Here is a 15,007-nt window from a genome sequence, read left to right on the forward strand (position 1 = left end):
ACGATGATACAAGACATCGAACGGGTGCAAAAATATGCCCCATGTTCCGCACCGAGTGGAGGAAAGAGTTTGGTTTTATTCTCAGTCCTTTGTTCATACAGAGGAATCTAAAGAATTTGGAGTGGGATTATCTTTAAGCAGACGTCGCTGGAGATGTGATGTGATGTGTTGGGGAGGAATGAGTCAGTTCGCTTTGGGGCCTGTTGGAATTAAAACTGCTCAACTCCCTCAAAACAGACGTGTTTAACAAAATCCTGCCTTTTGTAGGGAGGGAGGAGACGCCAGCCTCGGGAACACTGGCGCAGACTTTCTCTCGTCGTCGGTGATCTAACGCTTGGTTTTCCACACGCCGTTGACTAAAGGTTGGAAAAAGAGAGTTTGTCAGCGCTGCACACCCACCACACCCTCCCACTTCTCCTTTCCTGCGTCCTGCTTGGCTTTCTGTTCTCGCACAGCGAGTAAACAAGCAGAGAAGCGCTGAGTGAAAGAGGAGCCATTTGCTGGCTGCTGTTATCACCGAGCGCTTGATAATTAGTTACTTTAACTAAGTGGTGAGAAGTCCGCCTGTGACGTTGATGTTTCCAGCTGTGATTCACTTTGATGACGACGTGAACGTTCTGAATTCTGAAACTGCTGGATGAGTTGGGATGGCTCGTTGTGTGAACGTCTCCAAATATGATGAGGGGTTGGGGGGGGGTCCTGCCGTGACGCTGTGCTGGAAAAGTGAGATTACCAAGAAGAGAGAGCCGAAGTTTTCCTTCACTGATTGATTGTCAAGAGCTTCTTAAACCTATCAGGATATCAAGTGTTTGTAAACTCTGAACTCTGAGCTGTTTTCAAATTAAAGGAGTGAAAGTTCTAAAAGCCCCGCCCCCCTTTTGAAGTTGGAATTCTGAGTTTGACCTTGGAGAACTTCAAGGTTTCCCAGTTCCGATTGGGATCTTTTTAACAGTTGGAAGGCTTCTTGTTTCATGTAATGTCACTTTTAAATCTCTGAGCTCTGCAACTTCACACTTCTTTTACTCTGACAACTGTGAGTTTTGAGTTCATTAATATCATTTTTATGACCGTTTCAGTTGTTCTTGTATACAGTTTTGTCATCACGTTGTGAGAGCTTATTAAACTATGTTGTTGTTGTTTCACTCTGGGTTAAGAATCCTGAGGAATCTGGAAGGCAACATAATGTTGCAGTCAAGCTTGACGTTCTGTTTTCACAGTGATAACGTAGGTTCATCATACAGTGTGTCTTAAAGAAATATTATTTCTCATGTAGATTTAGAAATACAATTTTTGTGAGACCTTGTGTTTGATTTTAAAGGCTCTCCAAAGCTTTCCCTTTGTCCTCGGAATGAGTTGTTAATGTTGGACCCTGGAGTTTGATGTCGGGTGACTTCTTGGACTCAGTGTTGGTACTTCAATTGTTCCTCTGACACGTTCAAGGATTCCTCTTAATGTATGAAAGAGAGAATGCTCTGGTGTCTCAGTTGCTCCGTTCCTGATGAGGAATTCTCCATCTAACAGCTTTCACATGTATTTTTCTCACTTGGAAGGGAGAGATTTCTTTTCCAGATCCTCATGAATGAACCATAAGCTTCACGACTGAGCTGCGCACAGTTCAGTCGTTCTTTTCGTCGGGTGTTGCATGAAGAGCCGGCTCCGACCTTGTGGAGGTGTGTAGCAGGGAATCGTCCTAAAAGCTTGACCCTCCGCGAGCACACTCCCTCAACCACAAGCTGCATTTTATTTAACATTCTTTCCATTTGGTAGCTGTAGTGTGAGTAAACATCAACTCCCAGCAGGTCGCTGGAGGTGGAGCATCAGTTGAAATGGCATCCTGCAGTTGGTGTTTATGTCTGTCTCCGTGTTGCGGCTCTCCTCTTTGTCTCATATCCTTCTGTCGCCCCGTGGCGCCGCCCTAAACAGGAACTCGGAGCCCTGCAGTTCTTAGCAACTGTTACCATGGCTCCAGCCCGCCCCGGCCTCGAGCCGCCGCCGGACGGCGTGCGGGTGCTTGAGCGACTTGGCTGGCTGTCAGTGCATTTCTTCCTGTAATAGCAGACAGGCGCTTCCTGCAGGCCTCAGCCAGAAGGGAAGACATGAGAGAGATGAGATCGCAGAGTTTGGACAGGTGGAGGAAGGTGAAGCTGAGCATTACTGAGATTACAGCCACTGCTTGTTCTCTGGACTGTAACGTTTTATCTCTTTGGTAAAACAGGTATCACTTGTTCGTGTTAACTCAAATTTATGAGGTAAAAGTAATAAAAATGGATCTTATCTGATCATGACGAGCGGCGATGAGAGAAAGCGATTTGTCTGGCCAGCGAACACGATTTAGCCGTCAGCACTTCTAAAACTAAACAAGGTTTTTCTATCAGGATTCATCCAGGTCACGGTCGCAGGTCGTGGAGCTGAATCCAGCTGTGGCTGAAGTCGGGTTACGCCTGGACATCGCAGAACAGCCTGCAGAGACAGATTCCTACACCGACCGGACATTTTAGTCCTCGTTCCAATTAAGCTGCTGAAACAAGTTCAGCATTGTTACCTGTTTTAACTTAAGAGGTTTGACAGTTTTAACAGTTTAGTACTTTCACCAGGACACCATAACATTTCTGATGTTTGATGAGGTGTTATGAAGGGAGTGATACAGACTTCAGTAACCAAACTGCTGAATCGATCTTTAAGAGTCAACAGAAGTAACAATGAATATGAGATAAACTCTTCTTGTGCTTTTTGTTTTGAAATATCTGCTAAGTCTTTATGTATGGTGTGGAATTGTTGGACCTGTTTTAGTTTTGGGATCTGTGTTTCCCTGACAAGCTTTTTGAACCGTCCCACCACTGATCTACTCAGTCCATGTGTAGTTTACTCGTTGTTTGTCTCCTCAGCAGCCGGTGGAAGTCAGCAGCCGCTGAGCCGTGGAGGACCAGCGGCCCGGAGCGCCGATCTCCGAGGAGCATGAGTCATGGCCTCGGTGGTGCTGGTGGACTCCGGTGGGACGGTGGTGGAGTACGTCACAGCTGAAGAAGACCCGCAGCAGGTGCGCTGGACTCAGACGCGGAAACACAGAAGGATCGGAGTGCTGTGCCTCATTTTCACCCTCCCTGGTGTCTGCAGGAGGAGGAGTGCGAGCTGGACGTGGAGCTGGAGGGAGAGGTGGAAGGCCAGTGTGAAGCTGAGGACGCCTACGAAGACGTGCAGGAGATGGGCGAGGCCGAGGACTTCCCGGCAGTCATCGTGGAGGAGGTGCCGGGCGCCAGCATGACCGAGGAGCAGGCGTACTCCGCCCAGGTGCTGGTGTACGACGACGAGGCGTATCTCATGCAGGAGGTGGGCGAGGAGCAGGAGGTGGAGACGGAAACAGGTGAGACCTCAATATCATCCTGTCAGAATCAGTTTCTCACTGCTTCTATTGAGAGATCAGATCATCCCGTCCTTCAAGAGACTTCTTTTATTTGTCACCTTCATGCTGCACCTGAAAAGATGTTTTCTCCATGCTGAACAACATGACAATAACAAACAGGAGGGACCGCCGAGGGTGATTGCGGTTTTATTTTGCAATGAAAAGCCTCAACAGATCCTCCTGTCCCGCTCACAAAAGACTGTCGATGTTCCGTCAGAGGAAGAACTCATTAACAGAAAGGCCTTCTTGGGCAAAAGATTTGTGCTGGTTTGGTGTCCTGTACAATCAGAAACGGTCTCTGCTTGGTCAGTTTGGCCAGTTTCTCATTCGCTTCTCATTAGCTGCTCTTTTAGCGTTGAGGCTGCAGCCAAATTGACCTCAGTTCTTCTTGAGTTCCAGAAAACTGGATTATTATCTTTTCTAAACTCTTGAAGTTTGTTAAAAAAAACTCCCTAAACTTGTGTCGGGCCTTCATCGTCCTGCTGGGAAAGCGATTTCTGCTCTACTCCTGGGGTCTGTACCACGACCCGTGATAAACATACCAGGATATCTCCCTGTTACCCGGTTAACTCACCCAGACATGCGCAATCCTGATGAGCGTTAACATGAAGCAGGTTATCAACTCGGTAGTTTAACCAAGTGTTTTCCCTTCAGGATCAGTGCGTGTGCATATGAAAAGGGGCGGAGTTTGCCGCATCGGACCAATCACACACACAGGGAGAAACCCTGCAGAGCCGCTTCTGTTATCATAGAGGAGCAATCATTCTCAGAGATTATGAAGGAATAAAACACATCCTCCAGGCTAAAGGCAACACTGACGCTGCAGCCAAAGCCAGAAGATTGCCGATTTGTGACTTTGTGAGATTATACCAGATTAATTCATCGGACAATATAAACAGGCGGCACAGTGGTCACTCAGTTTCACTTCATTACAGCAGAAACGTTTCAGGCTGAACTTCCTCACTGCTCTGCTCTCAGTTTAGAGTTTCCATCCGGTTGTTTTGAGGCTCAGTTTCCTCCGTGTGAGTGTGTTTTGTGTTGGAATATTAATTCATCACCGCAACGACAGGAGCAGTTCTGCGTCCCATAACTTCATGTTCCTGCAGTTCTGTCAGGTGTGACCATTATTATTATTAACCTCATTATTCCAGATCAACCCTTGTGGACTGAAACAGACTTGGAACAATTCAAGAACAAAAACATCCTTCAGAGCCTCAGTAACAAGGATTTATTGTATTATGTCAAAAAGATCGCTCTAAAAACTCTCTTTCCTCCCTGCACTGCTGCGCTCAGCGCTAAAACTGTGTTGTATTTGGTTCTATATAAATAAAGTTGAATTGAATTGAAACCAATCAGGATCATTTAAGGATGGGCAGGTCATTTTCCAAGAGATCCGATTGGTCAGGAGGCGGAGCTTTGACCTCTTATCCAGGTCATAACCTGGTCCAGAGCAGGTTAGACGTTCAGAGTAAGTTACCATGGTGATTTATCCTGGTAAGAAGTGAACAAGCGTTGCAGTATGGGGAAACCCAGGGTTAATCCAGGAAGTTACCTCGATAAGAGAAAGTCCAGAGTCGTCATATAGGCCCCGCTCAATTTCATCTATATATTGGTGATTCTACTCTAAGGCCTCGTTCATACGACAACGCGTCATTTGAAAACACATTGTTTTTGCGTTTGTCCTTTCAGAAAAGTTTTGTGTTTCCAGGTCAAAGGCAGAAACGCTGAAAGTGATGTAGTTAACATGCCAGGCTGCAAGTTGGAAGACAACAATCCACTCCAAACATAAACAATGTGAGAACACAGACATTCTAGTGGACAGACGACCAAGTTGGATTGTTATTACGGTGACCGTCAAAATAAAACTACCAAGTCCCAGGAGAATCTGGACCGGGAGTCATGACACTCTGGAGGAAACTTTGTTCTGATTGTCTCTACTGAGCATGTGCAGAACTAGTAGTTACTACGACCGTGGTGACCAGGAGCAGAGTTCAGAAAAATTGCACTTTCAGTGAGTCTGTGCACCATTGTCGTGAAAGCAAGTCTTTAGTAGCACAGAAACACACACACACACACACACACACACACACACACACACACACACACACACACACACACACACACACACACACACACACACACACACACACACACACACACACATCACCAGTATTACAATGAGAGGAGTGACAGGGACAATCTCCAAATGCTTTTCAGGATCGTTTTAAAATAACTGAGCATGTAAAGGTTGTCGTCCCTCTAGTGGAGGAACTGGAGTCTTCAAATCTGTTTATTGGCGTGACGCACAGCAGCTACTCTCCAAGTCTGCTTGTCATTGATCAGCCAGTCCTGCTCTCATCTTCTGACTACATTTGTGGGATTTATCTCCATTTCCATTTGCATCGTCCTGAGCGATCGTGTCGATCGTGGCTGTGCGGAGTGGAAATATGTGCAGTGAGTCACAGTGACAGTCTCAGCCGAATGCTTTGGAAGTTCACAGTGGAGTCTATTTTTAAACTCTGCACATCAGTTTCATGAACTGAAGGTGGAAGGCTGCGCGTAACTTTGATGGTTTAGACCGGTGTCGAACATGTGGCCCGTGGACCAAAACTGGCCTGCAAGAGCCTCCGACTCGGTCCACAGAACCACCTCGTAAAAGGCAGATTTTCAATAAATGTAATGTGTTTTTTTTTTTTCATGCAGGATTTCAGTTCACTTGCTTTGTGCAAAAAAGGCATCAGATGTTTTAAGAATGTACATTTTTTTTGTAAGTCATTATTCTCTTTTCATTGGTATGGGGTAAGAACTAAGATGAGTTTGACATCCCTGGTTTGAGCTTTTTAAGAGTAAAAAGTCTGAGTGTGAACGATCAGAGAGCCACACACTGCTGCCACCTTGTGGACACTTCTGGACACGACGAGCTCAGACAGAGGCGTCCAACTCAGTTCAGTTCAGGGGCCACATACTCTACAACCTCATTTAGTCTAGGATTACATTTATTTTAAACGATTTTTTTCCCCGTATTATGACGTCTTATGCGAGCCTGTTGCTTCTCAGACTGATTCCTACATGCATGCTTTCACAAACTCACCCTCACTTTATGCAGATTTCACTGCTGAATTTTACTGTCAGGTTATAAAAGTTGCGTTTTCACCTGTTTCCACGGAAACAGCGTTGGAGCATCATTTAAACGTTCCACCTCGGTGGCCGTTTTCAAAAAGTTGTTTTCAGTGGCTCTGAGCACAGTTGTTGCGTAAAGGGACACTTTAAATGCAATGAAAGTTTTGTATTTTCACTTCGTTGTTGTCGTTGGGGCTGTATCTGGCGATTACCATTATCGATCCCTTAGTGATGGCTCCTTACGTGTAATCCAGAGAACTGTAATCTCACATCGATTCAAAGATGTGGGGCATATAATCAGATTAGATTAGATTAGATTATCCTTCATTTGTCCAACAATGGGACAAAATTGTCGTTGTTGCAGCAGCAGACAGAAATAAAGAATACAAACAATAATAACCTGTAATAGTAAAAAGATCATTTTGAATGCAGATACAATCAATGAATCAGGATAAAAAAATACAACAAATAACATTAGAGTCTGATCAAAAGTTACATTTTTACTTATTTTAAACTGTTAAACTGTTCCGGTGTAGTTTGGGTGACGTCGTTGGTGACGCACGCGGGGGGCGGGCGCAGGAAGGATTTCCTGTTCGGCTGTCGGCGGAGGGATACCTCCCCTGCCGCCGCCGCCGCGTCCAGTTGAGTTCTCGGAGGTTTCCCATTAGCCGGCGGAGTGATCCGAGCGTCCCCGTCCAATTCAGCGAGTGTGCAGCGAGGGGGGAAAACATGGCGACTTCACAGCGTGAGGGACACGCCAACCAGCTCGATCTGCTCATCAGAGCCGGTAACGCTCCCTCTTTTTACCCGTGACTTCGCGTCGGCCGTGACCGGTAACGTTTGTTGTCGAGCTCGTGCGGCGGCGCGGTGCGCTCGGACGGGCGCGCGCCGTAGTAATGGAGGGCAATCAGGAAGTGATCACCTTGGTAGAAACCTGCATGGCGTTACCGATTTATTGAAAGCGGGTTTGAGAGGGAGCGGGGAGAGCGTGCGGGGCCGTGCGGTGTGAGTGCGGGATGCAGGCAGCGTGCGCTGCATGCCGGGTTTGGATCCGGTTGTTGAATAACGGTTTGTCGAGCGGAGCCGCACAACCAGGAAGTGCGGATGTTGTCTTTCTGCGTCTGTGCCACGCTGTCTGAGGAGGAGGAAGGACATGTGGCTCTCCGTGACATTCAGCCTGTTTACTGCAGATTAGCTCTGATTTCACTGGAAACTCCGTCTGGAGCCACTTCAGCGCCGTCAAACTGAGATTATTGAGAAATGTTGATGTAAATACAGGCGAGCGGAAACACATAATCCTGCAGCAGCAACACGGACCGGAGTGATTTACTGGAGAGGCGATAATACTCTAGTAATAATGCTCCATAACACGAGCATCACTTCTCACAATGTTTGGAATATTAGAGAAAGAGTGACAAAAAGTAGACCTGCAGATGGAAATTATTATAATTATTTGTTATATTTTGTTCATGTCCACCGTGAGGAGCAGCTGTCTAATTTCTAATGATAAAAAAAGCTTCCTGGATATGGATTTTAAATTAATAGAATATTTCTACATTCTAAAACTTTTCAAATGTTTGCACAAACTGGCTAATACATTTAGTTTTATTTAATTTGAAATATTCTTTTGAACAAAGACACCTGCTCACAAATCTGCTCAGTGTTATTCAGTGTTCTGCGTTTGTAGTAACTACTGAAATAATGAGTAGTATTAATACAATGCTGTAAGTACCGTTTTCAACATGTTAAATGCTCTGCAAACATAAATACTTTATTCCTGTTAACATTTTGTCTTGCACCATATTTCCTTTATATCACGCCACATAGCAGCGTTACCTCTTTATATTAATATTATAATAATGTAATGCTGTGTGCACATTTCATCCTCCCAGATTTATCACTTGACATTCATGGATTGATCAATAAAATTTAATCTTAAACAGCATCAAAGTTAAACCGTTAAATCAGGACTTACTGGGGATCATCATCTAGTTTCCAGTTGCAGTTTTGAAGTCGTTCCTTAAACCTGTTGAACCATGAAGCAGTCATTCTGGTAGATTAAGAGGATTTTGAATGTATTTTGGAGCCAGATTGGAGTTTTGAAAGCCTTTTGAGCAGAGTTTTGTGCAGTTTTATTTTCTAAACAGACTTGGGGAGAGTTTAGTTTTGTGCAGGACTTTCCCGCTTCAAACACTAAAGCAGCAGATATAATTTCTAAATGTGTATTCAGGCCTGCTTTACTGTTTCATGATGCACGTTTGCGTTTTGATCGCGGACTTTGTCTGCAGCTTTCTCCTGCGTTCTGTGCTTGAAACGTGGGACGGCCCGTGAGCGTGACTTCAAACTCACGAGAAGATCCACGTTTAGACGGACTCCTCTCGGATTTGATCCTCTGGTCAATAGAAACTGCTTGCTTTGAAAACATCCCCGCCATTTCTCTCGTTTTTAACCTTTTATAAAGTGTTTTGTTGGTTGTTTTTTTTTTTTTTTTTTTTTGCCTCGTCTTGATGGCGGAAGCATTGTGTTTTTGAGGGGGCGGGGTTTGCTTTTGACTGGCGCACGTGACCGTCGAATAGCGTGCGAGCTGCTTTGAAACGTCAGGGACCGTCCAATGAGATTCCACCGGGGGCGGGGCATGAATTCAGCCGAGAGCCAATAGGATTGGAGGCGGGCGTTGATTGACAGGCCGATTTGTGAGCTTCTTCGAAGAGAAGTGGAGGGAAATGAAGAGTAAACACGGAAGTCATCCGGGGGACTACTTTCTGTCGGACTTTCTGCTTTTCTTGGCGCCCTTACCCCAACTTTATTTAATTTAACCTATAGATCGTTTAGATTAAGTCAACATTTTAAAAAATCTTTAAATACCATGTAGACATTAATGAAGCAAAATGGTGATGCAAGCGAGCAGAAGCCAGATAGTTTCCTGCAGCTTCATGGTGTCATCACAGCACGCCTGCCCATCTCAATGGCAGCTCAGCACAGCTTCCACATCTCCACCGTGATGGCCACCTGCACGTCACGTATCTGAGAGGGTCTGGATGAGCTATAGATAGCCCTGCCCCCCCCCCCCCCGCCCGCCGTGCGGTGCCCCTTGCCTCTGTGAGATAGCCAAACATGGACAGCAGGCCTGAACGCCAGCTCACGTTTCTCACCGCTGATTGACAACAACAGCAGCTGCTTCATGAGGCTGCTCAGGGTCCGAGAGGAGGCCGCGTACAGTTTCCCTCACAACAGGCTGCATTCCATCTAATAATAAGTCTGCATTGTCTCCTTGTCTGCTCAGCTTCAGGACGCCTGATGCCTTAATCTCGTCTCCTCTTCAATCTAAGAAACTCTGACGTTTTTTTACAGAATAATTATAAAGTTCTTACTTGGCAGGAGTTTCTATATTTTTAATTAGTAGCATCAACATTCACTAGGGGGCGCTGTTCTTGTGAGGCGACTGCTGGATGCAGGAAGAGTTAGATTTTTAAAAAGTTAAGTGGCAAATGTAGAAACTAACCGTTAGTGGAATTCTATATATTTTTTCTTTTGTATTTAAACTTCTACTATTATGAGCTGTCAAAGTTTAAATAGTGTGTGTGTGTGTGTGTGTGTGTGTGTGTGTGTGTGTGTGTGTGTGTGTGTGTGTGTGTGCGTGTGTGTGTGCGTGTGCGTGTGCGTGTGCGTGTGCGTGTGCGTGTGTGTGTGTGCAGTGGAGGCCTCTGTTCACGGCACCAGCGTTCACTGCTCTGATAAAACCATCGAGGCTGCAGAAGCTCTGCTGCGTATGGATTCACCCTCCAGCCTCCGAGAAGATCGCAGTCCAGGTAAAACTCTGACCGACTCCCTTCATCCACCTTCATCCACCTTCAACCGGCTGACGTTGCAGAGTGATGGAGCTCCATTCGTTCCTCCATCCAGATGCTTTCATGCCGCCGTGCGTCGCCACGCCGGACTTCCTCCACGCCGCCATGCGGCCCGACATGATCACAGACACGGAGGTGGAGATAACGACGGAGGACTGCTGCGACGACGACGACGACGACGAAGAGGAGGAGGAGATGGTGACGCTGCTGGAGGAGCCGGAGCCCGACCACGAGCCCGTCAGGAAGAGACGAGGTTCATCCTACGTTAAATCATGAAACATGAGATGTCATTTTATTGTTTTTATTAATGTATGAAATGAAAACTTTCAGTTTATTTCTAGAAAAACACAAAACAAAAACTTTAGTTTGATTTCAATGAGGCTGGAACTGAAACGTTGTCGTTTGTTCCCCTTCTAACACGGATATTTGAGGATATTTACATGTTTTAATGCAAAAGCAAAAAAAAAGTCGGTAAATCTTGAGAAATAACTTTCATGGAATCTAAAAGAACCTGAAGTTTATTCACCAAAAACTAAAGAGTCTGTCGCTCAAAATAGGATTATTTATCACCAATATTCTCACAAATCCTCCATAGGAACGCTTTGATGTTAATGCTGTTTCATTAACACTTTGCATTAACATTTCCTCTCTGAGACATTTGGAGCAGCACTTTAAAAAAGAACAAAAAGAACCTGCAGTTTATAGCTTCTACACTCATTCCATCGTCTCATTGGGCAGATTGGAAATAATTATAATAATAATAATACATTTTATTCACCAGCACCTGTCAGGACAGCCGAGGTCACGGTATAATCTACATGTTGAAATACAGTTAAAAAAAAAAAAGAAGTCAAACATAGTAACCACATTAGTAAACATTGTGGGATTTGCAGTAGACTGAACATAAATACGCTTGTTTAAACAGTTAATCTGGTTCTAATGTCAGATTCTGCTGCTAAACTTTATCTTGTGAGAACAAAAGTTTTCAATCAAACGTTTGTCGGGACGTCTGGATCGGCTCCTCCGGCTCAGTCAACCGGGAAAGTTCCAATATTTCACAGTAAAAATTCACATCTGATCAAACAAGTCATCAGTGATCAACGTTATCCAGGAGCGCCATCTAGTGGTCAGTCTTTGTCCTCGTCTTTTACGTCACATCTGATGTTTCGTTTCAGTGGGACGGAAACCGAAGATGCACCACTCAGACGTTTCCAACGGCTCGCCGGAACTCAGCATCAGGAAGAAACCCAGAGAAGGAAAAGGTACCGAAAGCTTCCACATGGAGTCCTGGCGTGGCGCGGTGTGGTGTGGCATGTGCTGACGGTGTTGTGTCTCCAGCAGGAAGCACCACCTACCTGTGGGAGTTCCTGTTGGACCTGCTCCAGGACAAGAACACGTGTCCGAGGTACATCAAGTGGACGCAGCGGGAGAAAGGCATCTTCAAGCTGGTGGACTCCAAGGCCGTGTCGCGGCTGTGGGGGAAACACAAGAACAAGCCGGACATGAACTACGAGACGATGGGCCGCGCGCTCAGGTAAGCAGACGCTTCCGGAGCGCCGTCGGGACGCGGCGGTTCCACGCTGACCCGCCTCTTCTCTCCAGGTATTACTACCAGCGAGGAATCCTGGCCAAGGTGGAGGGGCAGCGGCTGGTTTACCAGTTCAAGGAAATGCCCAAAAACATCGTCATCATCGACGACGACAAGGCGGAGCTGTCCGGCCCGGACGCTCTGCTCGTCTCCGACAAAACGCCGCCGTACGAGCGTGTGCCGCCGCCGCCCGACCTGCTGCTCCACTCCGACGTCTGCTCCCCCAAGAGGCCCAACATCCTGCGGGGCGCCAACAGATCCAACGCGGTCCAGACCTCCGTGGCCTCGGGCAGCAAGCCGGCGGCAGGGGGAGGAGCCACGGCGGCGCCCAGGATAGTGACGGTCTCAACTGATGGGAGTCCGACTCAGCGCTCGCACACGACCATCATCCCCAGCCCCACAGGGCCCAGGTGAGCAGACTCCCAGAATGCAACTTGTCACATCCTCCAAACGATGAACTGTTTTATTAGAGAACGTTGGTGTTCGAGTTCAAACTGTTTCCAAGTCAGAACAGCTCCTCCGTCCCTCGTTAGCAGTGACGCTAAACGCCTTCCTCTCCTCAGGACGGTGCGAGTGGCCATGCAGGTGCCCGTCGTCATGACGACGTCGCTGGGTCAGAAGATCTCCTCGGTCGCTGTGCAGCAGCCGGCGAGAACGACGATGGCGGCCATCGGCGGCGCTGCCGGGAACGCCAACTCGCAGCAGAAGGTTTGTACACGTGGAAGCGTTTAGTGGAGGAGGAGATTTTATCGATTTCCACTGAACTCATCGCCGTGAGAAGGTTCCCCGCTGACTCCGCCCCCTGTGTGTGTTCAGGTTGTGATCCAGACGATCCCCACCATGGTTCCCGCCACCGCTGAGAACGGAGACAAGATCACCGTCCAGCTGGCCAAGATCATCACCATCCCGGCCCACCAGCTGGCTCAGTGCCAGCTGCAGTCGCCCGCCGGCGCCAACAAGCCGGCCATGGCGGCGTCCCCGACGGGCATCAGCCTCCTCGGCAGCCCGCTGACCGTCCGGGCGCTGGCGCCGGGCACGCAGGTGATGAGGCTTACCGTGCCCACGCAGACGCAGCCGCAGACTCTGATGGTGTCGCAGCCAGGCGGCGGCGGTGGCGTGGTGACGGTTTCTGCAGCTAATCAGACGCTGGCGGCGCAGCCCCGCATCATCAGCGGCGTCCTGAACGGCACCGAGCTGTTGATCGGTGGCGGCGGCGTTACGGTGGAGAAGCTGAAGGCCGCCGGCCTGCACCTGCAGGCGCTGCCGCTGCAGAACAAGCCCCTCCCCCAAGCTGTGGCCGCCGTCCAACCGCAGGCGGCGGACTCTGACGTGCTCCTCAAACTGGAAATGGCACCGAGCGTGACGATGAAGACGGAGGAGCCGGAGTGCTGAATGGCCTCTGGACTGATTTGAACTCTTTAACAACCAGCAGCCGTCTGTCGAACTCGTCTCCTCGAGAACGTTTGGGACCAACGTGATCACTACAAACCACCGCGGGAAGAAACAAACACTACAAAACTAAAACTCGGCCAATAATCTCCAAATGTGAAGTTTAAAATCAGACGCAGCTTCTGCAGATTTTCTCTGCAAAACGTCAAAACCAGCAATTTTTTTCTTTTTTTTTTTCTTTTTTTTTTTTTACTAACGTCACTGTGCAGATCCAGAGTGGGCGGAGCTCCGAGACGGCGGTTCCCAGCTTGAGGTTCACGGCCCCCCCCCCCCCCGCCCCTCCTGGGTGGGGGCAGCACCAGGTTGGGAAGCTGACCGGAAGTAGAAACTCCCACAAGGAACAGTATCAGGCAGAAAGGTCATGTGTGTAAATATATAAATATATAAATATCTCTGTACTCTCGGAGCAGCCGTAGGTCTGGGGCCTGTACTAAGACTGGTTTCCTCTTATCGGGGTAACTTCAAGGATTAACGCTGGGTTTTCCGAACTACGACGCTCGTTCACTTCTTACCGGGAAAAATTTTACTGGCAACTTTCTCTGAACGTCCCTGCAGACTCCCATAAGAACCCATAAGAACCAGATATGTTTGGCTGTGACGTCAGCCGGCTGCCAAAAAAACCCTTTTTCTTTCGGAGGGTTCCTCCTCCGAGAAGAAGCTGTGGATTCGCAGGCCCTTGTGAAGCAGCATTTTAACGTTTCAACTGCACAGCTTACCTCTTTCAGAAATACATTTGCTGAACTGTTTCAGTAATAAGAGAGAAAGTTTGTGTCCGAGCCGCCGTGCTGGTCCGGTTTTAACCGCAGGCGCTGGCCACTTTGAGTGGTGCGTTCAGGTGCATCACGTAACTCCGACCTCCGACATGTTACCGAGCTGCGGGGCTCATACAGTAGCGAGGCTACATGCTGAACATGATTAAAATATGAATGATCGTCATTCCCGAGCTGCAGTTAGAATCGGCCGGAACCTGCTCCGGAGCAGGATATGTTCTGGATAAGGCCACCTCTCCGGTAAAGTAAGCTGCACTGTAGCTTGTCAAAACGCTGCAAACTCCGCCCCTTTCTGGTGAACGATTCTGACCCTGAAGGGAAAACTCCGGGTTGAACTGAGTTAACGGTTATCAGGATCACCCCTGGTCGTTTACCAGGTGACAGAAGTCGTGTTTAAAATGTTTGTCCCGGGTCGTAGCGTCGCCCCAGAACTGTTGCTGCTCCGGTTTTTGTGTTTTGATACGTGGTACCAAGCACAGTATTATCCAAACTTTGTATTCTTGAATCTGACAAAGTGTCGCTAACCGTCTCCGCACAATCTCCAAACCTCCAAATAGGAATGGAAGGAAATGATTTCTAGGTCACATTATTTCCTGAGGAAAAGCCGCGGCGGCTCCCGGATCCACATTTCATGGTTTATTTTTTAAAAAGGAAAGAAAAGAGGGAAGACGACATGTAAAGACTGAACTGTTTGTATATTCAACATTTGAAGTATATTCTATTTTGTTCTACTCTTGTTTCAAAGTGTATTAAAGTAGATTTTACTGAAATATAAAAAGACTTTTGAAACTTGAAGTGTTTGCGTGAGTTTGTTTGTAGAGGTCAAAACAGA

The 15,007-nt window shown here is 47.4% G+C and overlaps 1 protein-coding gene across 6 annotated transcripts in view; it reads left to right on the forward strand.

Moving 5' to 3' along the window:
- elf2b (E74-like factor 2b (ets domain transcription factor)) overlaps positions 1-14,968 on the forward strand; it is a 20,446-nt gene extending 5,478 nt beyond the window's left edge. Inside the window, exons 2-10 of one of the 6 annotated variants that reach the window (XM_080462984.1) lie at positions 2,886-3,037; positions 3,115-3,361; positions 10,216-10,329; positions 10,424-10,621; positions 11,544-11,630; positions 11,707-11,902; positions 11,971-12,366; positions 12,520-12,664; positions 12,773-14,968. In XM_080462984.1, coding sequence (XP_080319110.1) covers positions 2,963-3,037; positions 3,115-3,361; positions 10,216-10,329; positions 10,424-10,621; positions 11,544-11,630; positions 11,707-11,902; positions 11,971-12,366; positions 12,520-12,664; positions 12,773-13,348 — 2,034 coding nt within the window. In that variant the 5' untranslated portion in view covers positions 2,886-2,962 and the 3' untranslated portion in view covers positions 13,349-14,968. Of the gene's footprint in view, positions 1-2,885; positions 3,038-3,114; positions 3,362-7,129; positions 7,308-10,215; positions 10,330-10,423; positions 10,622-11,543; positions 11,631-11,706; positions 11,903-11,970; positions 12,367-12,519; positions 12,665-12,772 lie in introns of those variants that run through there. The other 5 variants (XM_080462986.1, XM_080462985.1, XM_080462987.1 and 2 more) reach the window with 5 other exon arrangements.
- Positions 14,969-15,007: the final 39 nt, after the last annotated feature.

This window comes from Lipophrys pholis, assembly GCF_963383615.2.
Source record: "Lipophrys pholis genome assembly, chromosome: 5".
In the NCBI taxonomy this organism is placed as follows: Eukaryota; Metazoa; Chordata; class Actinopteri; order Blenniiformes; family Blenniidae; genus Lipophrys; species Lipophrys pholis.